The 25,907-nt window shown below is 43.0% G+C and overlaps 1 protein-coding gene across 12 annotated transcripts in view; it reads right to left on the bottom strand.

Annotated features, from left to right (window-relative positions):
• The window catches only part of LPIN1 (lipin 1), an 83,266-nt gene that overhangs the window by 7,001 nt on the left and 50,358 nt on the right, over positions 1-25,907 (bottom strand). For 7 of the 12 annotated variants that reach the window (XR_014524061.1, XR_014524062.1, XM_083495549.1 and 4 more), the window contains 16 exons: positions 25,164-25,492; positions 24,512-24,619; positions 22,929-23,036; positions 17,940-18,069; positions 16,504-16,828; positions 14,610-14,703; positions 12,647-12,837; positions 10,802-10,895; positions 9,847-9,916; positions 7,453-7,545; positions 5,038-5,093; positions 3,961-4,102; positions 3,253-3,401; positions 1,923-2,009; positions 828-980; positions 107-221 (listed from right to left, as the gene is read on the bottom strand). Coding sequence is in view for 9 of the 12 variants with exons in the window: in XM_083495549.1 (XP_083351675.1) it covers positions 107-221; positions 828-980; positions 1,923-2,009; positions 3,253-3,401; positions 3,961-4,102; positions 5,038-5,093; positions 7,453-7,545; positions 9,847-9,916; positions 10,802-10,895; positions 12,647-12,837; positions 14,610-14,703; positions 16,504-16,828; positions 17,940-18,069; positions 22,929-23,036; positions 24,512-24,619; positions 25,164-25,492 (2,244 nt within the window). In the remaining 3 variants the exon portion in view is untranslated. The remainder of the gene's footprint in view (positions 1-106; positions 222-827; positions 981-1,922; positions 2,010-3,252; positions 3,402-3,960; positions 4,103-5,037; positions 5,094-7,452; positions 7,546-9,846; positions 9,917-10,801; positions 10,896-12,646; positions 12,838-14,609; positions 14,704-16,503; positions 16,829-17,939; positions 18,070-22,928; positions 23,037-24,511; positions 24,620-25,163; positions 25,493-25,907) is intronic. The other 5 variants (XR_014524063.1, XM_083495554.1, XM_083495557.1 and 2 more) reach the window with 1 other exon arrangement.

The raw sequence follows: 25,907 nt of genomic DNA, 5'->3' as shown, positions 1-25,907 counted from the left end.
GCTATTGCAAGTAGCTTGGAACTACAGCATGAACCCCAAACATTATCTGCAGAAGCTCCTCTTTGGACAAGTCTTCATAAAATAATAGTATCACAAAGGTACTTACAGCAGGCCTATTGCCAAAAGCAGCGTAAAACGGTTCTGTGTTGGGATGAAACAAGTTTTTGATGTCCGTTAGGCACTGAACTTTAAACTTCTCTGGCTTCTTCTCTATTACTTCCCTGAAATAAACCATCACACACAAAAACAGAAGTGTTTTAGAAGTGCTTTATCAATGCAACACAACATTTTAACTGACTGAACTTCAGATTCCCCCAAAAAGAATTGTAAAGATTCTCATGGTTCCTTGTTTTAAAAAATGGAAGCTTCCAAACCTAAGTGACGTGGTTAAAGATGAGGCGCAAATAAAATAGCCAACGTTCACCTCTTTAGTCTGATTGATTTAACTTAAAAAGAGTTAAGCATGTGCCTAATTTACCCACTCACATTAAAGGATTTAATTGTACTCTGTTGGACTGTGATCGAGGACCGAAAATAACCCTATGTCACACGTGTAAACCGTTTTTGTGCATTTTATGCAAGCCTCTGCATTCTAAGGAAATAGCATCATTGACGCAACCACAAAATCCATTTTGAGCACACCCTTATAAATAACTAGCAGATATGGTTTGGCCCACTCAAGTCTCATCTTGCAATAAAGATGTGGGATCCTTACAGCTGAAGCTCAGAAAATATTTCGGACAAATAAGCAACCCCAACAACTAGCAAGCCAGGCAACCGTGAACCCAGTGAAATTTATGGAATGGCGAGATTCCGTGTTCTCTTACCTGTGGAAAGCTGAGAACAAGCTGCTGGGACTCAGCAATACAGGGCCTTGAGGCAGCACCGTTCCTCGCTCGTTAACCCAGTGCAAGTATCCTCGGGTCATATCTGCCATTCCTATCGCACGTGCAGAACAGTATAGGAACTTATACCCATTTCTGTTTCAAAAAAAGAAAACAGTTGCCATCGTCATCAGAAACACACTATCCAGAATCAACTTTAAGCATGTAAGCTGATATTGCCTTTTAATATCTCCCATGTATTTGATAAATTGTATTATGGAATATAGCATTTCCTTCCATTACACCGGTCCAGCCATAAGATATAAGCATTCAGAGCCACTAAGGCTGCAGTCCTATGTTCCAATATGACGGTGTTTAGCACAACTGATTTCCATAAAAACTTTGCATGGAACAAGGGGACAGAGATGGCTCTGTCACTGGGCCAGGTGAACAACTGCCTCAAGCAGCAGGTTTTAGGGCACCGTTCATTGGCAGCAAATTGCCAATGATTTAGCTTTGTGAGGTGGCGCAGATACAGGGGAAGGATAGGACTTGGGGAGCCAAAGCAAGGTTCAATGCATGTCATGTGTATGAGAGAGAAAATGACTCTGAAAGCCAAAGGATGATAGGATGTTGAAGCAGACTAGACCTACGAACCACCACCAAAGAGGGAACTGACTGAAAGTCAAGTGAGGAATTGACTGATCTGATAGGCAGAGTGAAATCAGCTCCCTGAATACAAGAACAGAAAATGGGAGGGATTTTGTAAGGGGCAGATGAACACCCCCGCCCCTCGCATACACACTCACACTGTTTCATTTTAGACACCTACTGAAAACCTTTATCTTTCAGCAAGCCTTTCCAGACACATGATTCAGTCACCTATATTTGTTATTTAAAGTTTTATAGATGTTATCTTCGGTTTTAATTACGATGGCTTTATGGACGGCTATTTTCATTTCATTTATGGTTTTTAGCAGTGTTTTCTATTCATACTCCGCTTTGGGCAGCTTTTTGATGATGCTGTTTATATAAATTCTAGATTTAAAAAACCGCAATGTGAAGCAAGGTATGTCTGTACAACCCAATAATACTCACTGGCTCACTTTATGGTACAATTTGGCAATCCCTTGATGTGTCCAATCTTTGCCAAGAGTGGGCAAAATATGACCTAAAGTATCTGACCTGGAAAAAGAGAGGATTGATTGATTGATTGATTGATTGATTGAATAGACTAGAAGAAATTATTATTTGTTACTTATTAACACTGTTTCAGTCTTGCCTTTCGGTGTAAATTCTTCTGTGATCTTTTTCAAAGAACTCTTAAAAGAGAAAACCATTTTATCCCTCTTTGACTTTAGAGTAGCATTGGAATCAACACAAACACTTTATTAATTATTATTATTATCATCATCATTATTTCATTTCTGTTCCATGTTTACTCCAAGGAGCTCCATGTAGGATACATACATCTCCCCCTCCCCTTTTTATCGTCACAACAATCTTGTGAGACAGATTAGGCTCAGAAACAGTCGCTAGCCCAAGGTCACCCGGTGAGCTTCATGGATGATTTGCACCCTCATCTCCCAGGTCCAACTAATCCAACACACTAACCACTATACTGAAATGGCTCTCCTATGGATCAACTTGCATCACCAGCATTATTACTGATTCTTGCCTACAAAAATCTGTGTGTCTTAAAATCGGATGAGATGGACATAAGATTAACTCAATAAGAAAACAAAAGCAGAACATTTTAAAATGAATATTAAACATTTAAAAACAAGCAAAGCAAAATCAGAGAATGGAGAAGCAATAAGCAACAAAGGAAACTGCTACCTAGGGCTCACTGCAATCTGCAGTCTATACCAGCCTCCATATCTCCCATAGTTCACAAGCACCAACCAGAAACACAAGAAAGCATAAAGGTTTATGCCTCTCTATCGGATTGGCATTATGACTTTTGAGTGTTGCTGTTGCGTCACGTGGTGGAAGCAGATGGGAGATTGGTCCAGTCATCAGCTTGGCATGGCATATCAGCTTGGACTGGGCCACCAAGAATGGGCAAGAGTCCTGGAATTGGAAGGGACCCTAAGCAATGCAGGAATCTCAACTAAAGCATCCATGATAAATGGCCATCCAACCTCTTATAAACCTCCAACAAAAGAGAGTCTAATGCTCTCCAGGGGAGTTAGTTCCACTATCGAGCAGCTCTTATTGCCAGAAAGTTCTTCCTCCTGTTTAGCTGAACTCTCCTTTTGGGCAACTTGAATTCAACAGTTTTAAAAAATGGCCCCAGTGCAAAGAGAGTATTGCAAGGGTCTCCCATTATTTTCCACGCTGCTATTTCAAACTTTCTGATGAAGCAGGCAAAACAGTTTTCCCTGAAGGGGAACTTGGCATACTGCGTGCCTTGCAAAGCGCTCACCTCGTAATTGTGCCATCAATGTCAGAAATAATGACCTTGTCATCCCAGTTCCACAAGTAGATGGTGCCTTCACAGCGGCACGTCCCTTGGTACTGTGTTGTAACACTGAAAATCACATCGTTGGGGCCATTCTTAAGATTCAGGCTTTTCTGTCGAAAAAAAGCACAAACAAAACCAAAACCCGGATTTCAAGATTTGCTCGTCGACAAACCAGATGGCTCGGAATATTATTAAAGCACAGTTCTTAAAGGTCTGGCAGTAAATCGCTTTAGTCACACACATTTAAGTCCCTTCTCTTGCATTACTGAACAAGGAAGCAGAATTACAGTCAGGGTAATAAGGAATTCTGCTGTATAGCCAATGGCCTGGAATGTGCAAAGCAGGTAAAACAAGAAAAAAAAACCACCAGGCTCAACAACAACAACAAGCTGCTATGTAAACCACTTAGATGTTTTCACAATTAAGCAGTATGGAAATTTTGTTTTTTAAAAAATAAAAATACCAATCTTCTTATTAATTTTAAATGTCAGTCAATATACTGGTTGGGTTACACCTTCCTGGGCTTTTATGGTACCCCTTGTTCTCTTATATCAACCACTTCATTAAGGGAAACTTTCTTTAACAACACTCAAAAACAGATTCATTGTCCTTCACCCAGTGTCTTAATTTCTATAGGTGGGGTGAAAAGTTGATGTGAACGTAACTTACCAGCTGCTCTGAACTGAGTCGAAGGGTCTTTTTGTAACCCACTCCAGACAATAATGGAAGATGACCAGGGTTTGCTGATGATGCAAAGGGTTGACTTGAAGCTCTAGGGTCTTCATCACTTGAAGAAGACTCGTCTTTGATTCTGAAACATCATACACAGGCACATTATATATATATATATATATATATATATATATATATATATATATATATGTGTGTGTGTGTGTGTGTGTGTGTGTATACACACACATTTATTACTTTTTATTTTGTTTATTACAATTGTACACCTTCCTCCCTCCAAAGAGTTCAGGGCAACATTCAGGGTTATTATTCTCTTCCTCTCTGTTTTATCTTCACAACGACCCTGTGGGGTAGACTAGGCAGAGAGAGAGAGAAAGAGAGGGAGGGAGGGAGAGGGAGAGGCCTGAGGCCCCCCAGTGTTAAGCAGGGATTTAAAACCAGGTCTCTCCAGTCACCCTACCCCAGTGGCACGCCATCATATTCATAATATTGACTTGAGGAGGGTTCCTTAAATAAAAGAATTGTGACACATCCTGCCAATCATGCACACAAATAAACACACACACAGTTGTACCTACACATTCAGAATAACAGTGTGATATGTTGGAAGCTAATGTCTCTCCCATGAAGAAAAACTCCAAAGAAAGAAAGAAAGAAAGAAAGAAAGAAAGAAAGAAAGAAAGAAAGAACACTGGGGTCAGAAATTCTAGCCCTGACCCCTCCTCCTGGTGCAATTTTCCTTCACATTCACACCTGCAATCTGAAGTGGTACAGTTAAAACAGAAGTAAGGTATCATGTTTATTATTATTATTCGGAATCTGCACACCAGCTCTTATTGGTCATTTCTCTCACACACACAAACATGGGAGAACTAGACCCACATCCCAACTCAGCTTCGAAATTCATGGGGCCTAACTTACCTCACAGGACTGTCTGAGCAAATGCATATAGGCCATATAAATGTAGTAAGTTGCTGCTATTAATGAGAAGGCAAATGAAGCAAAACTTCTAAAGCACTACATAAGTTGAAAAGCAGGACAGAAACGATTTGATACCTGTCTTGAATGTTCGACTCTTCGTTTCCACTCAGACCTGGCACAGGCTTCGTTTCCTGCAGGCAAAACATTAAGAAGGTGAAGAACAGAGCCGGCTCTGAAAATTACACACGCAGTTACGGTAGAACCACCCAGGTGCATGGAAGAGGGAAACTGCAGCTCACCACCTCCCTGACTTCCAAGCAGATAGGAGGAACATCAAGGGTGAACCAACAGCAAGGCCTACTCTTATCGCTGAGCCTGCTCTGTTCTATCCTGCTGATCTCAGTGAATTGCATGTTTGCAGTACTCAAAACGCAGGAGCAGACAGTATGGTGGGTTGGGTCGTGGCATTGCTCCCTGACAGCAGCAGCATCACCACTGCTTACCAAGATGAGGCAGGAACAAGGAGGTGCAGAGGCACACCAGCAGGGCCAATCCAGCGCCACAAGAGTTTGGCTGTGCAGTCCCAACCTCACTCTGCCCTGCCCTGGTAAGTGCGCAAAACAACAACAAATCTCTGGTGACGTGAAACATTCAATAAACACACAAGACGTAACCGGCTGTACATTTGAAAAAATAACATATACTATTCATTGTATTGAATTGTAGATTTCAACAGAAGTAGCTCATAAAGTTCAACGAAAAAGGTAGAAGACCCAGTGGATCAGTTCATTCTCTAATCGGTTTATGCATAAGGTCCATATATGTGAAAGTGTCTATTCCACCTGTGTGTTCATAGACTAAGACAGCTACTACTATGCTATAAGAGGCAGCTACCACTACTAAAGGGGACGCGGGTGGCGCTCTGCGTAAAACCTCAGTGCCTTGGACTTGCCGATCGTATGGTCGGCGGTTCAAATCCCCGCGGCGGGGTGAGCTCCCGTCTTTCGGTCCCAGCTCCTGCCCACCTAGCAGTTCGAAAGCACCCCCGGGTGCAAGTAGATAAATAGGTACCGCTTTATAGCGGGAAGGTAAACGGCGTTTCCGTGTGCTGCGCTGGTGCTGGCTCACCAGAGCAGCGATGTCACGCTGGCCACGTGACCCGGAAGTGTCTCTGGACAGCTCTGGCCCCCGGCCTCTTAAGTGAGATGGGCGCACAACCCTAGAGTCGGACACGACTGGCCCGTACGGGCAGGGGTACCTTTACCTTTACCTTTACTACTACTAAGGCAGCTACTATTATGCTATAAGAGGCAGCTACTACTACTAAGGCAGCTACTACTATGCTATACGATCCACTGTCCTGTGATATCATATATGTTTGTACTACTGATGAAGCCCAGGACAGCGAAACAAGGCTAATATTCAGGAAATCTTTGTCTTAGACTCTGTGAAAGGATTCTGTGGAACTGTAACAACCTTTCATGTGGATTGTTGGACTCTATGAACAGACAGGTGGAATAGACACTTTCACATATATGGACCTTATGCATAAATTGATTAGAGAATGAACTGATCCACTGGGTCTTCCCAGTGAAGTGTATATATTATTGAAGTGTATATATTATTTTTTCAAACGTACAGCTGGTTACATCTTGTGTGTTTACTGCCCTGGTAAGTGGCAACAACACCACCGTTGGGAGGGCGGCAGTGCCTTCCAGCAACTGGCTGCTCCTGCTCCTAGAGGAAGCACCAGTTGTTATGGCTAATAGCTACTGGCAGACCACAGCTCTTAGACACTTGATGGAGGATAGGTCCACCCATGGTCGTCAGATAAGGCAGCCAAATGTTCAAGTAGCAATCGTGTTCAATCTGTCATATAGGGTAGGTACGAAGAAGGGGTGCCCATCACCAGCATGGCTTGCCTGAAAGCTTGCTGACGGCATCAGGCTGAACACTCTCAGAGACATAATGCTCAGCTCCACAGGCCTTTCCCCCCAAACAGCAGGGCAATCCTTAGGTTCTTAGATAGTGGCTTGAGAACACTACTTGAGCGCATATATATGCAGGGCTGTGCGCATGCTGTGCTGATGCGGGGACGGACGGACCACCAAGTGCAATATCGGGCACAGAATTCAGCATCCTGGAAACCTCCACTTTTGTTTTCAAAACAAGTTTCTAGCCCTTATTGTTGCAAGAATATAATTAAACGTCTGCAGGCAACATCGGATGAAATGCCCTCAGCCAGGTCTGAAGGTTTCAATGTTCAAGGTCTCAGTGCACTGCATTGTTACTTAACCCCTCCTCATATGAGCAGGAGCAAAATAAATTAAGCAAAATGTCAAAAAGGGTAAGATAATTTTATCGAAAACGCCCCACAAATTCTTCACGAAGTTTGCAGGTTACAGAATTCAACTCTTCTTTCTGCTAAATTTGGGTTGCTTAGGAACAAAGTCAAAAATACAAACTTTTGGTTATCAGGCACTACACAGCCCCATATATATGGTTTTCTAACCTGGGGGGAAATTCGGTCCATCTAGTTTCCGAACTTACCTCTTTGATAGAGCTATTCCTCCCTCGCCATGAAAACCACCATCTTCCACCTTTTTTTGGCATCTTATCCCTCATTATAGAATCCACAGTGGCCTGTGATAAATGGATGGTAACATAAATAATGGAACGGAACAAAAAGTAATCTAACTCATGCAAACGAAAATATATATTTTATATAGAAAAAAACGACAAACCACACGCAATTTAAAACTCAAGCAAAGAGAGTAAAAGGAAACATACTATCTGTGGACCACAAATCTTGTCAAAGCAAAACCTAATGGTATCCAGAACTGTACGGAAGTAACTTAAACAAGAACACTTACAAAATTTTAAAAAAGAAGAAGAGAAAATGGGAACGAAACAAAACAAAACAAAAGCATAATAAGCCATTAGTATAATGTTTAGGAGAGTGGGGAGAAAGAAGTCTCTACTTCACAGCTGTTTAGTAAAAATCATAAAGGGTTTCTGCTGGTAAGAAACACGGATAGGCAAGATGGTTAGCTGTCCCCAGTAAATAATAATGAAACTAAGCAGGATGGTTGGTTTAGTGTCTCTTGAAAGCAATTCAGGAGAGTACAGGCTAAGAGGTATAATATAATAAAACATTCAGCACCAAAATAGCCACTAGTTGCTTCTTGATGAGGGTGAGGAAGTTTATTTCCTTAACATGTTGGACAGCAAAAAAAAATTCCTAAGTGCAGAATTTGTTTTATCCTACAAACAAATATGCAAGTTCAGTGCCTATTCTCTCCACGTGGCCTTATGTCAGGATTGACAGCAATTAAAGCAAGCCCAACCTATTCAAACTCACTTGGATAAATTCTGAAAAAAAGAGTATCTGTGCTGATCCACACAGGAGCATTTGGTACTTGATGACTGCAGCCATAAACAATGATATGCATGCACAACTGGGCCATTACAGATAAAGCAACGGGGGGGGGGGCTTTCAGGTCCCCTTAAAGGTAAAGGGACCCCTGACCATTAGGTCCAGTCGTGGCCGACTCTGGGGTTGCGGCGCACATCTTGCTTTACTGGCCGAGGGAGCCGGTGTACAGCTTCCGGGTCATGTGGCCAGCAAGACTAAGCCGCTTCTGGCGAACCAGAGCAGCACACGGAAACGCCGTCCCCTTACATTGCTTCAAATGCTAATGCCTTCCAAGAGAGTATTTTCATATTCTGATGCCAAAGTTTACAACAACAAAAATGCCGCAAAGTTGGGTTATTTACATGCATGTGTGAACTGGACCTGTGTGAGCAATGGCGCAGGGGAGAATGTGGCAAAAAGAATGCTCCAAAATGTGATTCAGACATGGTTCCAAATAATCCTAAATCAGCACTGGTGATAGCAGGTAGCTATATATAGTTCCAGCCAATGGTCTCTGATTTCTTTAAGACCTGGTTTGGCTACAGCACTGTGGAACCCTGAACCCTTTGCTAGAATTGATAGATTTGAATTTTATTGATCTATCTGTGGATATCTCTAAAGTGTGTCTCTGTCATCCCTCGAGAGGCAAGAGAGATGTGTGTCACTGAGTCCCATCAGTTCATCAAATGCTAAACAGATCAAGAGTTGTTTTGGCCTAGCTGCAGGTTAATATCAAACTGCAACAGCGCTGGTTCGGCTGTCAACAAGCAGAGAGGTCCGTAGCCAAATATAAATGTATCCAGCATTGCACTTTCAAGTTGGAGTTACTCTTTAATAGCTATTTTACACGAGGGATGCTATACTCTAATCTTTCTGTCCTCCAGCAGAGGACATTGGGATCAAAGGAAGGCTTACAGCCCAACTCTCAAAGTTCAGCCTTAGCACACAGTTCTCAAGAGCCACTGAAATCAATACAACAAATGAGAACTTATGAAGCTTGCCTGCTTGCAAAAAGAAGTTCAATTGTTGAGATGAACTGTTCGTTCCTAAAGGTTTGCAGTTTGAATACAAGTCAGATTCATGAAGTCACAAGCGCATCCTCAGCCAAAGTCTAGAAAATGTTGGTTCGTAGCCCCAACAGTGACCAAGGTAATATAACCACTGATATGCATGAAGCTGAGGACCATTTTAGACCACATGAGCTGGGGGGAGTTGGCACACATAACTGAAATTACAACTCTCTTTGCAAGGGTTCTTAAAGTTTCTCAATCAGAACATACACAGCTTAGAAACTCTTCTCCCATCCCAGTCCCAGGAATAGGAAGACTAGGAGAAAAAGAAAGAAGCAAGGCCATATGCCCCAAAGTGTGTTGAGGCTTGGGAAGCACAGACACGTAAAAGCATGATTCATGGATGGTAGCCAGCACTGCCCAAGTGCCTATGGGCTCCTCCCTCTGATTTTTTGCTATATCCTTGGGCATGGTGGCCTGTATTTCTTTCCCCCAAAAGGCTTCCAGGGTCAATCTCACCTTTGGCAAAGGTTTCTGGAATGCTTGCATCGCCAGCAGAAGAGGAGCTGCTGTAGTCCAGTTGTAGTACCTAGGTCAAAAACAATTTGATGCACCATTATTGAAACTATCTGCCCAATATCAACACATGTGAAATATACTCGGAGTCGAGAGTAGATTTCATGCTCTTTATTCAGCTCATGGTAGTGAGGAGGAATGGAAGTTCCCCCAGAATGTCTGCTTTATATACATTATTTACACAATGGGCCCCACGTGACTGGCTAATTCCGGGATTCACCTGTAGGCCAATCAGGTTGCGGATTCACTTCCACCTGGAGCTGGATTGGGTGGCTCCTGTGGACCAATCAGACTGCTGCATTCTGAACCCTATTGTTCTAGGACCAATCAGACTGCTGCCTTCTGGATCCTATTCAACTGAGTACATAACAACATGCCTCAAGGCACAACTTCTCAGATGTCAAGGAGCTAAGTAACTATACAGCTTTTAGAATACGTCTGAAGGCAGCCCTTTACAGGGAATGATTTTTTTAATAATGTTGAATGTTTTATTGTGTTATTATATATGTTAGAAGCCAGCCAGAGTGGCTGGGGAAACCTAGTCAGATAAGTAGGGTACAAACATCATCATCATCATACCATCAGGTTAGTGCAGTGGCACTGAGTTACATCTGCACTGGGACTGATCTGTAAGACTGAGAGCAAGATGGGTAATGTACTGATTCACTGCTCTGGAGAAGCCCCTGTATGGCTACAGCTCAGTTGGTTAGAGCATGACACTGATAACGCCAAGGTTGCAGGTTCAATCCCCCTATGGGACAGCTGCAATACAGGGGGCTAGATCGGATGATCCTTGGGCTCCCTTCCAAAACTCTACGATTTTATGAGCTATGGAAATAGCTTCAAATACTCTCATCTGTTGTTTTAATTCGTTATAACTCTGCTGAGTTATACTTACTTGCTTCCAATCTTCACCACAAGGTTAGGGTCGTCGATAATAGCAGGATTGTCCACAAACTGCTGATAACTTACTTCTTGTTCTAAGAACTTTTCTGTCAGGAGAGGAGGGAGGGGGAGGAAAGAATTCATGAGACGTGGGTAGTGATGGGATATATGGCAGAGCTGGCCCCCTCACTACTGCTTGAATAGCAGGCAATAAGGGACCAAAGAAGGATAACTGCACCCCTTAAGACAGGTCCACCCAACCAGCAACATCCAGCGCTGAGGGACTTCTGGTGATTCCCTCACTGCGAGAAGCAAAGCTACAGGGAACCAGGCAGAGGGCCTTCTCGGTAGTGGCGCCCGCCCTGTGGAATGCCCTCCCATCAGATGTCAAAGAGATAAACAACTACCTGACATTTAGAAGACATCAGAAGGCATCCCAGTTTAGGGAAGTTTTTAATGTGTGACATTTTAATGTATTTTTAATCTTTCTTGGGAGCTGCCCAGAGTGGCTGGGGAAACCCAGCCAGAAGGGTGGGGTACCAATAATAAATTTATTATTATTATTATTATTATTATTATTATTATTATTATTATTATTATTATTATTATATTCCTGGAGCCAAGTGTGGCTCCAAAGCAGAGGGTTGCAGCCTGCCAGATGACAGACAAGCACATTTCTGCAGCGTCAGTAGGAAGTAAAACTAAACCATTTATCAATCTACCAGGGCAAGGATAATTATTATTATTATTATTATTATTATTATTATGAATAACTCCCTTTGCTCCAGATGTTTTTGGACTCCTAACATCATCCCCGACCACCAGTTGTGCTGACTGGGACATAGGATAGGCAATTAAAAAGTGCAAATCCTCTTGGGAAGGAAGAGTGCATACAGATGTATATGGTCTGAGAAGTCACACTGCTGCAGAGGTGCATTCACTGTGCAGGACATATGATGCACAATGCCCAGTCCAAGATTGGATTTCAAGGGAAACTGGGCTTGCTGGCCTGCAGCAGAAGGCAGCTATGCACCCAAGCTTAGCACTCATCAGACATGGTTAGGAAACACATTGCGCCTTTTGCAGCCATGCCCCTCAAAGTGTAGATACAAATGGCATTTTTAAAGGCAGTACAAATGCCGAATATGGCAAGCGATATAAAGCGGCGTGCATTTTGCTGATTCCCAAAGGGTTGAGTGCAGCAGGGAGGGGACAATGTAAATTGTTTTTACCTGAATTGGGAACGGCCATACATAGCTCAGCGGTAGAGAATCTGCTTTGCATACAGAAACTCCTAAATTCAATCCTTGGCATATCCAGGCAAGGCTGGGAATGTTTCCTGGTCTGGAGGACCGCTGCCATTTAGGGTAACCAGTTTTTCCCAAACTTGGGTCTCCAGCCGCCTTTTTGGACTACAGTTCCCATCATCCATGACCACTGGTTCTGCTAGCTAGGGATGATGGGATTTGTAGTCCAAAAACAGCTGGAGACACAAGTTTGGAAAACGCTGGTGTAGACAATGGCCTGACTCAGCGCAAGGCAAGTTCCTATGTTCCTAACTGCCGAGTAAATATTCATTGTGATGTGGTGGCTGCGAACGCCCTCAAAGAGCATTCTGGGCATTGTAGTTTGCTAAGAGTTTCTGGGAACAGTGTGAGGGTCAAACAACAATGCTCAGAATTCTTGAAGGGGGGGATCTGTGTTGATTTGAAGTTCAGCGGGTTCGCAGCCCAAAGTTCCATCATGCCTTGCTGTACAACACCCACAAGAGGTCACTGTTTAGTTTTCCAGAAGAGGAGCCAAGTACTAAAACGAAGAGGTAGTATAATAAATAGAAGCGCAGAAGCTCTCTACATACCTTTAGATATTTCTTTGTTCTCACTAAGTCCCCCGCAAAGTGAGATAGCAATGGACGGCAGGTCCCTTATTCCATCTGAGGTGCTCTCGATGCCGCTATCGATACCTGAGCTTCCGACTGTCTGAGGGGATTGGTTCGCTGAGCGGGGTGCATTTTCACTCGCAACCTTCGACTGGGTGGCATGTTCGTCACTGAGAAGAGAAGACTGGCTTAGCTGTCTCCAACACCCATACAAGCTCACATATCTCCTCATCTTACATGCCCAAACTTGAATCATACTCCCTTGGTGCCGGCACCACACCGGCCTGTGCACTAAGGTATCTCTCACAGCCAGGATGGGACCCCTGTGGCCTGAAGGCATTTGTTAGTCTGCAGCTTCCCTAAACCACAGACAGCACGGCCTAATGGTTAGGGATAATGGGAGCTGGAGCCCAACAGGCTCCCCAAACTTGCCTGATAGTTAACGCTTCCGAGCACAGGAACTTCATAAAAATGTACTTGACTGACAGAATTGTGGTTGTTGTTTTTTTACATTGCTTCCAGGCTTGTTCTCACTTATCAGGACTCAGACACAAGCTGTCTGCTGCACCCCTGAGACTCTTACTGTGGACCATCAGCTATCAGCACTCTTTTTTAAAAAAAAACCAAACTACATTTCTAGCCTTGATGGCTGGAGATGTTAATTTGAAGGTGTGATAAATATGTTTCTTTATGCACTGTTGCCTTCATGATTACTACTTCTATTTATATTTCAGTTACTTCTGTTCGCTGTTTTTAAAAGGTATTAACAATTAAAAACAGAAACATGGGGCAGCTGGATATATATATATATACTCAGAAGTAAGTCCCATCGAGATAAACGGAGCTTTCTCTCCCAGATAAGAGGGTTTAGGATTTTAAGCAAAGTTGGTACCAAGCGTACCAAACTCTGTGAAAGCTCTGCTCAAGCGCGGAATTTTGCATGCGGATATCCTGAAAACCTCAGCTTTCATTTTAAGTGTGTTGGCGGCGGAAGGAACCGGTTAGGCTTAAAGGTGTGTGGATAATTGCTTGGTGAAATCTCAAAAGGCTGAGGGCTTTAGAAGGATTTGCAGTGGTCAGGGTAGGGACTCAGTGGCATGTGTAAATTCTTTCCACCCCTCAAGACTACCAAAATTCAAAACAAAGCAAACACAAAAGTTGCTTAAATTGCACGATTTATCTTTTTGTCTGTACAATGTTCATGGGAATAAAGGTGCATCATCACATTCCATCATTTTAAGGAGCACCAAGGCCTTTTTTTTTTTTTAATGCATGGCAGAATCCTCACTCCACCTTTTGCCACCACCACCCTTTGACCGTCCCCAAAGTTCTCACTCCTTCCTCATGAAGGTGAGAAGGCATGTTCAGGTCTGTCCTAATTGTGTCATCTGAACCCTAAACTGTGGGAAAACTTAGGTATGGTTAGTTTAAAGCAAACCAGCTTCATAAACTATGTTTTGAAGGTGGCTTGCTTCAACAAACTATAGTTAACCACATTTTGTCTAGCTTGGGCCATCATAATAGGCTGTGCTCAATCTATAATGAAAGCAAAAGCTTCTGAATTCCTCCACATTAGAGAAGGAGGGGAGAGCATGTGAGCCCAAGGCAGAGTTTAGTATGCTCTTTCTCAACCTAGTGCCCTCCATACATTTAGTACTACAATTTCCATCTGCTTCAGCAAGAATGGCCAATGATCAGGGACAATGGAAGTCACAGTCCAATACTTCCGGTGGGCACAAATTATCCGGCAGAATCTGATTTCCTAAACAACCTCTGAAGAATACTATGGGGAAAGTGAATGAATCATTCACCATTACTGGAGAATATAAGCTCCACTAACATTGCTGCAACCATTAGGAAACTGCTTCTTGATCCATGCACACCATTGTGGTCTGTTGAATCAGACGGATGCATTATAAGTGCTAATTAATACCATACGTACTTTTTAGGAAAATAGAGTGCAGCAACCTCTGGCTCCATATCTGTGATGTCATCTAAATAAACCCCGTCAGCACCAAGATGTCGGCTACGCTTATCTGTGAAAGGCAAAAAAAAAACCCCACGGTATTAATAGAAAGCACTTGATTTGAACACTCATTTCTCTCCTCCAGAGGAAGCTACGGATTCTGCTTGCCTGGTGTGTGTTTGTTTGTTTGAGGATGTACAGTCAGTCCGCTGGCAAAATATCTAATTCTCATGGTAGCAACTAACGACCCTCCTCTCCATCAAAGCTGCTTTGGCCATAGGGCTTTGTCTTGGTTTAGGAAGGAGCACGTGAGTTACACCTTCCTGTTAGAACATAATATAGAATGAGAGGGCAATGCTGCAGGGGAAGACAACAAAGGCAGGTGCAAAATTTTTAATTTCAAACAAAGAGCACTAAACCCCAGCCTTTGCTTTGCATCCGCACCCATTTGGTCATTTGCACAGTCACAGCTTGGCTTGGATTGACATGCAAACTGGTTCAGAATGTTCTTAGAATTAACGTAAGGGCTGTTGTTCTCTGGTCCCATGTGAGGCCATCCCATAAGCACCTAAGTTTGGCCACTGGAGAACAGGATGCCAGACTATATGGGCTCTTTATTATGTTCTTGAAGCTGGGGGGGGGGATGCAGCTATGAAGTGGGGAAGTGTGCCCCATTGACATAAAAGCTAAATAGCTTCCAGTATTGGGGGGGGGACCCACCCAGAACATTAGAGAGCAAGCAATCATAAGTATTTCTGCTTGAAGATAGAGGAGAAACCTAGAGAGAATAGGAAACCTCCCACTGATTTCAAGGAGGCTGGAATTCTAGCTATCCCGCTTGCAAGCAAAGGAAAAAAACCAAAAAAAACAAATGCTTAAAAAGAGGAAACTTGTCTGTATCCTGTTGCATGCCTGTGAGAATGAGAGATCTTTCGCTTTCACCGTCAGCTGTAAACAAATGAACTTGCGCAAGACACAGCTACACAAGCACATGACTACGTAAGAGCCTGAGAAAGCTGTCTGGAAGGTGAAATGCTTTGAGTTCCCACAACAAGGTAAACAAGGGATCTCCAAGCATTTCTTCCGCAGAGATTTCTTCTGCCGAGTCTCTTCACTTCCCCTTTTGAGGTACAGAGCCTGACTTTCCACCAACGGACTCCTCCTCTAGCACCTGATACTTAAGTGATGGAAACTCACTGGAACATTCCTGAACCAAAGCTTGCCCTTCTTCCATTTTTGGAACTTCCGCTGAATTTCGCCCGAAGTGAAATTAAAAGGTCAGTTTTGGGAAGCAAGGTAGAGAGGAGGTGATGACCCCCGGACCACCTTCAAACTGGCCTCCAACTCTGCTTGTCTGGGAGCAAACCCTGGTAAATTTAACAAGGCTTGCTTCTGACTGACTGCACGTAGTTAACAACTACTCTGGAACCTGTGACAAAACCTTTGACAAAATCTCCAAAGAAGCTCAAGGGAATATGACAGTTTCTCAGGACATATTGTGTATCTTTCGCTGCAACAGCCAATTCAGCCAGTGTGTTTCGGGGCGCTGGGAGGAATTCAGAAAGAAGTTTTCCTCCCTTCCACCCCCCCTCTCCTTGCTCCCTATCCCCTCTAGGCTTGCAAATTTGGATCCATCTAAGGAAGACATTTCCCTTTCTTCCTCCATCTCTCAGTCAAAAACCTCTTTGCTAATTAAGTTCCACTGCTGCTTATACAAAAGACAAACTTCTTTCTTCCTTTCATCCCCACTATCTCATTTTTTAAAAAAAAAAAACCAACCAGGCACAATTAGTTTTTCTCTTAAGAAACTGCTTAAACTTTTCCAGTGCCTGGGTTCAAAACCAGAAGCAATCGTACAAGCAGCTTTTACCTTTTTTCCTGGAGGGAGAATCGGTTTTGCCGCCTGTTGGCTGTGCCAAACAAGCCATAGCCTGCTTGACGTCTTCATTTGCAGGGAGTGGAGGTGCAGCTGCCCCTAACATGTCTACATTGGGCTCATTTATCTCAGGTATTCCTTCTTGAAGCTCAGGTTCTTCCAGAGTCAGCACAACATCCGCCTGTTCAACGACAGGTAAGGGAGTACGACTCTGAAGATCCTCCAGAACGTCGTTTTGAATGACTCGAAAGTGAGTGCTTTCAGAAGGATTCACATTCACCGCAGAGCTGGATTCTTTTAGCCTGAGTGGAATAGCAGTCTGGAAAGAGAATACACACCTGTTTAACAACGCTTCCCTGATTAAGAAGAAACAAGATGCTGTGAAAAGCAAGCACTGCATTCACACCAAAACCTAAGTAATTGTCCTGCCATGTAATAATAAATAGCAGCAGCAACCCTGGGTTTGCAGCCGAGCACAAGCTCAAAAAAAGGAGAAGCAGCCAATCTTTACTTTCCGATCAGGGTACCAGTCTGAAAGTTGTGTCTATGGAAACCACTTTCCCAGGGCACAGTCACAAAGTCACAGAACTGTAGAGTTAGAAAGGACCGTGAGGGTCATCTAGGCCAACCCTCTGCAATGAAGGAGTCTTTTTTTGCCCTGTGTGAGGTTCGAACCCATGAACCCTGAGATAAAGAATCTCATGCTCTACGGACTGAGCTATTCCATACAGTCGGAGGGCACATGATGCAGCCATCTTGCTGAAGCTACGACGGCATGAGCCTGGGCAGATGATGGATGGAAGACCACCTGGGAATTCCCCACACACACATATACCATAGAACACCTTGGTTGGTTGACTGGTTGTCCCTCAAGTTGGCAAGACTCTTCTCACAAGAAACCAAGCCCATGGAATGAGCTGTTCAGCAGGCACCTTCTGTTTTAACATTTAAACACCTGTTTAAATATTAAAACTAACCTATGCCAAGAAGCACCTGCTGGCCATTAAGAGATTATCCTTCTGTAAAAGTTAGATGATCTCCAATTTTAAATTTCGATATGGTTTTTAATGTGTGGTTTTATATATTATTGCTGTGAACCGCTCTGATGTCTGGGGCGTTTTTTTAATGAACAGCGGTACATTTTTTTTAATTTTTGCAAATGAATAAAATATAAATTGAATGCAATGACAAACTACAGTTAGTTTAAAACTTTTTGAAGCCACACCAGAGGAGAACAGGAAATCATCCTATTGCAATGATTGTGCACATAGCAATAAGTTTTGTTTTGGTGTTATGACTTCACCCTCCTTTAAAATACATTTGTTAGTTCTCTGTTACCTTAAGACAGTCAGCTCTAAAAACAGAAGAAGGATTGAAGCTATTTTATTATAGGCATTTGAAAATATTCTGGAGGATGTTTCCCCTCATACCTTTGTGGCTTGAGGTAGTTCGCCCCAGTCCCAATGCATTTGTGGATTATTCTTCTGGACGCCCCTTTCCAAAGATTTATTGACTAACTCGGAATCACTTTTAGGCGTTGGGGGCCGTGAACCTGAAGGACTGCAGAAAGAAGTGGGGAGGAAATGGGAGAAGACGTGCATTAAACAACAATAAACGTAAACACAACCTCAGGGCAATTTGAGATCCTTTATTGTTAGTGGCAATCTGAACTGAAACATGCTTTCACACCAAATGTAGTATGGGCCCAGTTCAATAGGCAGCCAAAAGCACGAGGTTAGATAAGAAAACTTTTAAAACAGTTTTAAAGTTAGATGCAAAGTATTTTGTGAGACTCAAAACCCTAGCAATATAAAAGTTGCTTGCAAAGTATTTAGTGGGTCTATGAATGCAATATAAATATTCAAGCAACCCTAAGCACATTTATTGCAGGGGGGTAGGGGTTGAATCCCACTAGCTTCCAATGGGATGTATACTCCCAAGAAAGTTTATTTAGGGTTTAAAGCTTAGTAACATAAATCAGTAGTTTGCCAGCACACAAATACACTCCCATAGCTTTCTTTTGCAGAGAAAAGTCAATAAATGCTAATCTAGGTTAGTATTCTGAAACCCCGGGAAAGCCACATTTTGTGAACAGGTAATGCGCAAATGTGGCTGGCCATACACAAGGGTTCCGATACCATGAAAAAAAGACCACAGGAGATGTTGATGATGATGACAATGGTTGACAACCCACCCTTGACCCTAAGGTCCCCAGGGCGGGATACACAACATTAAAACACAATATTAAAAACAGTTTAGAGCAACTTATAATGCCAAAAACAAGGTGACTCCTAGAATTCTAGACCTCAGGTGTCCAAAGTAAAAGGGTACCCAAGGATATCCTGGGACAGAATGAGTTAGCCCCTATAGCATGAACTCACTCAGTGCATTCTCCTCCATAGGGAGACACAGAATAGCCCTGTGACATGGAGATGCCTGAATCAGTCCTAAATGGACAGGTCACATGAACCACTAATCTGATTGTGGACAAAACGGTTGCCTTGGAAAACAAAGGATGCAATAAAAATCCATTTATGCAAGTAACGTTTTAATGCATAGCGGTAGCACTGACGAACTGATGAGAAGGAAGGAAGGGGGAAGGAACTGGTGCATTGATTCAGTTCACCCTCAAGCACACACACACACACACACACACACACACACACACACACCAGGTATGCAGTGTCAAATCTGTGTAGGCTGTTACACAGGCAGCCTTTGACCCATGGCCCCACCTCCCTGCACAAACATTTTTGTGCAAACATGTCCTGATCCAGAAAAATAATGTGCTGATCCCAGAGGCTCAGGATGTAAATATTTGAAACTTGAATCTATGGATGTTCTTACGCAAAACAAGAGGAATGATCCGTTTCCTAACTTAATGAGGGGAGGTGGATACAATAGCTCAGCTAGTGAAGAACTTTCGGATACAACAAACTAGTTTGTCCAACCAACTACATATATAAAAATGATACATGAGGCTGAAAAAATCCCAGGTTCTTGGTCCCCCTGGTACCCAAAAGCATTCTGATGTTGCCCAATTCTGACTTAAAGCACCCACCTAATACTGAGCAAACTAAACTTGAGTTCACACCACCAACACACTAAACGTAAGACATACATCATAAGTCATCAAGAAGACATGAATAATTTGGTTCTAGAACTGTTATGGGAAGTTCTACATAACTGCCTTTTTAAGCTAGGAGTCTGCAACCCTTTTTCGTCTTGTGGACACATTTGCAAACTGGAGCAACTAGTGGGCACCACACACAGAGATACAAATGCCACAACCTATTCTGTTGGTTACAGCAGAATGCTCCTCCCAGCCTAATTTCGGGAAATTTGGGGGGGGGGAGTCCCTGTGGGCATCTGGAAAGCTTACTTACTGCAGGTGGGTCTGGACTACGCTGCCAATCCCTTTCTAATGCCAAAGCCCAGATGAACTGTTATCGTGTTAAAAGAGAAATGGCATCTCTGCATTACTAGAACAACAACACTGACAATTTTAATGTCTCTGTTTTGCTTGTAGAGGTTGCAATTACAAGCAAGCAACATGTATGTACATATTGTTAAATAAAAACATCTTTAGACAATGGTAGATGATAGACAGATGATAGATAGATAGATGATAGAGATAGATAGGGAAAATTTATATCCAGAATGTATACATTGCCAACAGGCACTGCTTAAATGTCACCTTCTCTAAAAGGGTGGCTGTATTTTCTGCAGACTTTCTGGCAAATTTAAAGGATCTCAGGCTATGCCTGGCAATTTTGCAACATCACATAAACAGGAAATACAGTGTTATCGTCTAAACAAGAGACAGTGAAAAAGGAAAAACAAGCAAAACAGACTGTCCAGATAGGACATTATGAACCTATAAATACTAAAGGACCCACCAAGTCAAAGGGGAAGCCCAATAATTAATGGAATTTCATTCAGAGTTGACTATAGATTTCCCTCAGTTCAAAAAGGATATAGGTCAGCTGCTAGCAATATGTGAGGACAACTTTCAAGAGGGAATGAAAGATGGAGGGGCAAGCCTTGCTCCCCCCCCACTGCCCCCCCCCCCAAAGTAGACTGCCAGCAACGAAGTGGAGAGAAGCATTTTCTGCTGCTTCATTTGTCCATATCCACAAAAATCTTATTACAGACGTTCATCAGGAACGACAAACATGGATGCCAGCTGAAAACGCTGTGCCGTGAACAATAATAATAATTTATTATTTATACCCCACCCATCTGGCTGGGTTTCCCCAGCCACTCTGGGCGGCTTCCAACAAAACACTAAAATACAATAACCTATTAAACGTTAAAAGCTTCCCTAAACAGGGCTGCCTTCAGATGTCTTCTAAAAGTTATTTGTCTCTTTGACATCTGGTAGGAGGGCATGGCAAGCTTTGTTTACTGAATGCGAGTCAAATAAACATGCAAAATTAGATCAACTCACTAAGGGATCAGAACATTTGTCAATGCAAATCACCCTGTGCAACTCATCCTAATTCAAAACCTTCCAGAAAACCCACGTCAGCTGGTTGCCAGCAAGTCCTGTTGCCTGTTGCAACCACACCTTCTGCATACATCTCTTGCTTCAAAAGAGGAAACAGGGCTGGTATTGCTCAAGAGCCTCTAGTCCAGGGGAGGGGGCTGGGGAAGCTGTGTGCCCCTGGATGTTGTTGAAATTTAGCTCCCCTCAGTCCCAGACACCAAGGATGATGGGAGGTCTAATCCTCAATATCTGGAGAGCCACACGTTCCCTCACTCCTGTCCTAGTTGCTGATTCCTAGCATATATAGAAACATGGGTCCTGCACCCAGTCATACGTCCTGTTCTTCTCCTTTACTTAGAAAGCACTAGAAGATGCTAAATGCTGCTGATTTTCCCTCAGTACATGAAAGCATGGTAAAAATACATATGTAGGCGCTTCCTCCGCTAGCACTGTGAAAGGAAGAGTGACCAGCGGGTTGCCATCATCACTGTGTCTTCCACCAACATAATTCTCCCCTTGTTTGTTTCTTTTAAACTATAACAACATTTTGTATCGCAGTGCATCCTTTGGGGATTTTGCTTCAGTCTTCCCCAGCACAAACACGAACCGCTTTTAAACACAACTTGCTTTGAAAAGAAAGCACAGTTGTTCTATAACTCAAGAGCCTGTTCTCTCTTTTTTCAGCAAACGATATATTTATTCACCACAATTTGTCTGTGGGAACAAATATATATATTTCAACATATTAACTTTCGACAGGAAGTACGAACGTGGATTTTTTTAAACAAACAAGCAAGCCATCGGGCTATTTTAAAATGCCCAAACTCCCTGCTGTTTAAGAGAGATTTGAAATTAGGTTTCCCTAAAAACGTCTAAAAAAAGATTTGAAATTAGGTGTCCCTAAAAACGTAGGGACGTGGGAGGCGCTGTGGGTTAAACCAAAGAGCCTAGGACTTGCCGATCAGAAGGTCAGCGGTTCGAATCCCCGCGACGGGGTGAGCTCCCGTTGCTCGGTTCCTGCTCCTGCCAACCTAGCAGTTCAAAAGTACGTCAAAGTGCAAGTAGATAAATAGGTAACACTCCGGCGGGAAGGTAAACGGTGTTTCCGTGCGCTGCTCTGGTTCGCCAGAAGCGGCTTAGTCATGCTGGCCACATGACCCGGAAGCTGTACGCCGGCTCCCTCGGCCAATAAAGCGAGATGAGCGCCGCAACCCCAGGGTTGGCCATGACTGGACCTAATGGTCAGGGGTCCCTTTACCTTTACCTAAAAATGTCTACCTCAGATTCTGGTTCTTGCAACTTTCTTGCCCTGATCGAGAGGACAACATTTGCTTAGTCGGCAATGGATGGTTATGTGCTCATATCACCTGCATGTGTGGAGCTTTCCCCTCTCACTGAAGTAATGAGGAAGCTCTTGTGGTCAAGGGAGCTCCAAAGGTGCATCAGAGCCCCTGTGCCTACAAAAGAGCATTGGCAATGTACACCTGTGTTGTACCATGAGGAAACTACCTGCCTTCGAGCTGGGTTGACCAAAGGGGACCTAGTGTTGGATAAAACAGTAGCCTAAGGGCTTGGCAGTGAAGGACCCTGAGGAAATGCAGGCAGCTCAACAAAAATAAGGGGAAAGGAAGTGGAAGAGGAGGAGAAATGTACAGGAGCTGGAGAAATAACAAAGGACTGAACTGCAGATGATAACCAGCCCAATTTTTGGCCAGAGGTCTACAGTTTCTGCGTCATTAATACAGTGGCAACATAAAGTGAAACAAAAACCCTAATTGCTAACCCCAGTTTCCTGCCAAGCAACTGTGTTAGTAATAAGGAGTAGTTTGGTAAGTCTGAGGAAGGCTGCAAAACTGTTAAAAAGGGTTAAAAGGGTTAATCAGCATTCCAGCAAACCAAAGGAGAACTTTGCGGAGAGTTGCTGTTCTACCTGTCTGTAGCAGGATAGTGAGAAGACTGCTGAGGGCAAGAACTAGATAAGCCTCCATCTGCTGGAACAGTGAGATGAGAGGACTTCCCTGGGCAAGTTCTGGGCTTACTGGACAGTGTGAGGTGTAGTAAAAGGAAGGGAAAAAACAGGCATCGTTATTCCACAATACGCTGCAATCAACACATGCTGCTGGGACACACAGTGAGATCCCCACCCGCTTGAAAACAAGGAACTCGGCTTAAAGAGAACTGAGTTTCTAAGCGACAAGATCCGGAATCGCTATAAGCAAATGTACAGTAGGTCAGTGTACCGTTCAGAGAGACACCAAACTACAGCACACAAAAGGTTGCAATTATTTGCAAATAGGACAGCCACCATTATAATAACATATGCAAAACAGTGATCCACCCTGGCCTCTTCTGGTGCAACAAGTGCGAATTTGAGGGTGAAGAGTACAAACTGATCTCATCAGAGGAAACAGGCAGAAATGTTATCTAAAATATGTGTGTTGCACAGACATGCTCCACTGCCATTTAACCTTTCTCTAGCAACTGGATTAAGCATGAGATCACTAAAACGTGTTTTTAGTTATAAGAACATTGTTTTGAAATTGACAAAGAAAGTATAATACCTTTGCATGTTTTTTTTTAAAAAAACAACCCTACATCTGTATGATTTTGCCCCAAAATCAGAGTGGTCCGCAAGAAACACGACCTAACGATCGCAGTAAAAGGATCCTATATTATGACTAAGGACCCTTCCACTTATAATGCGATCAAAAATCAGAAGTACCACATGTACACGGTGCTTATGGAAGGCAGACCTCTGTAATCATGTGAGGTTCTTTACTCTTCCATTACCAGCAACGGAGATGTTCCACTTGCATTCATGTAGCTGCCTCATTGAATCGTAAAACCAGTATGTAGGAGTTAAAATAATTCTCTTCCCATCAACATGATCCTATCAGGACTGCTACAGCCTACCGAAGGGGTTTTCATCCATGTGCCGCAGAATGTTCAGTCGCAACTAATAATGGATAATTAAGATCAACAAGTTTTCCGAAAGTTCAGCCTCACACTAAACATCACATACCCTGAAACTCTACTGCAAATCTACTCCTCTTCCTGTGCTCTGAAATGAAGAAGTGGTTTACACACACTCACGTGTAACAGGTAGCTGAGCACTCAATGAGTTGGCTTGCACATAGCACCAAGCTGAACTCTGGCTGAAGGCAGTTCAAGACGACATACCAAGCCAAACCATGGATGAAGTTACGGCAGCAGGAGGACCAGGAAAGGAGCACAATGTGCTCTCCAGGAACCCTCACATTCATGCTAAGGCATGGTTTGGCTTAGTGGTACGGGCACAAACCAGCTCAACGTCTGGATGAAACCTGGAATGCTTGATTATCCTAATTATGGGTGTACATATGCGGAGCCCAGAAATATACAATCATTTCATGAATGTTACAAGTGTGGGAGGAGCTCAACTCCCTTCAACTGCTGCATGGTGTCTGAACTTGCTGGACGAAGGCACTTAGCACAGAAGACTACCTGAGGTACTCCAGTTAACACATATCGTACCTTGGTGAAGGGGACCATTCTCCATCCGAATGGTGGTGAGGGAGCACACTGATTGAAGATGTATTTATCTCAAACACTTCATCTCTACAAAGATCAGAGGCAGATGTTCTGAGTATAAACGAACAAAGAGAGGAAAAGAGGTTTAGTTTTGTTTTTTTGTGTGTGTGTGTTTAAAAAAACCATCAACCTCTCGTTCAAAACTAGAATAGCATTGCAACACTGGCAAGGAGAAAACTACTTCCCTTCTCTAAGAACTGTTAGGCTCAAACGTCATCTCAAGATGACTGGAAATCCAGATGCTTCTGATAAGAAGCGCAAGTTGGAAAACAAAACAAAAAACACAACTCTAGCGGTCAGAAATTAGCGGTTCCTTAAATTTCCTTAACCCCCTGGGCTAGGAACTCATGATGAAAACTTTTTCTACTTCCTAAAGTGAATTCAGTTCTCTTTTAAATCCACTGACTCTTTGGAGCAAGTATGCATATAGGAACTTTGTGCAATATGAGAAAACTTTGTCCAGAATAAAATCCATATGTATCCAATCATTCTCATGCTGCAGGAAATCCACACGATGTCTTTTCATAGGTATTTGCCTAAAGAACATTAATGCCTCTGAATAAATCACTTCTCCGAGTTTAAGCAGGATCAATACCTTGTATTGTCTAAAAGCTCATTTTCTTCGTCGGAACTGATTTCTATAGGGAACATGTTTTCATCTTCAGTGGTATCGTCATTTTCATCTCTTTTTGAAGTGTCTATTTTGTGGGCAGATCTCCTTCTACGTTTCCTCCTTTTCTTAACAGAACAACTAGAAGAAGTGGGCTCAACAGCGGATGAAGAAACAGAGGTTGGTAGCTGTGAACTGCTTCCAGTGTCCATGTTTCTTATCCTGTCCACAGAGTTTCTCTTCAGCTGTAACTCCATGAGAGCTGTTCCCTCCGTAAGAATGGGAGATGTAGCCAAGTGGTATGGAATTGCTTCCTAGAAAAAAGAGGGAGGAGACAAAAACAGCGTCTTATTCCCCTTGATATTCCTTATTTCATTTCCATTGACATTTGTGAAGATTAATCTATCCCTTCATCACACACACACATATGCCCCAAAATGTACCTCAAGCTTCACATAAGCTTTTGTAAATACTCCACCTTGCAGCTCTTTCAAATTTTACAAAGCATAAGGCTTCATTTAGGCTATTTGGGTGGATCTACATGCAGGAGGTGGGAAACACTATAAATAAGTCAGAAATTAAATTGTTGTAACAAAAGGGGGGAAACCCTAGGTAAAAACACTATTGAAAAGTTTTGTGCTCTCTGGCACCTTCTGGTGTTGCATTTTTATAACACATTCAAATCACTGGTTTTTTGTTTGTTTTTTCTAATGTAGCTGAATCCTTTCT

Source organism: Podarcis liolepis, assembly GCF_965112155.1.
Source record: "Podarcis liolepis genome assembly, chromosome: 3".
In the NCBI taxonomy this organism is placed as follows: Eukaryota; Metazoa; Chordata; class Lepidosauria; order Squamata; family Lacertidae; genus Podarcis; species Podarcis liolepis.
The sequence above is the reverse complement of the archived record's forward strand: the minus strand, read 5'-3'. Positions and strand labels throughout refer to the sequence as shown.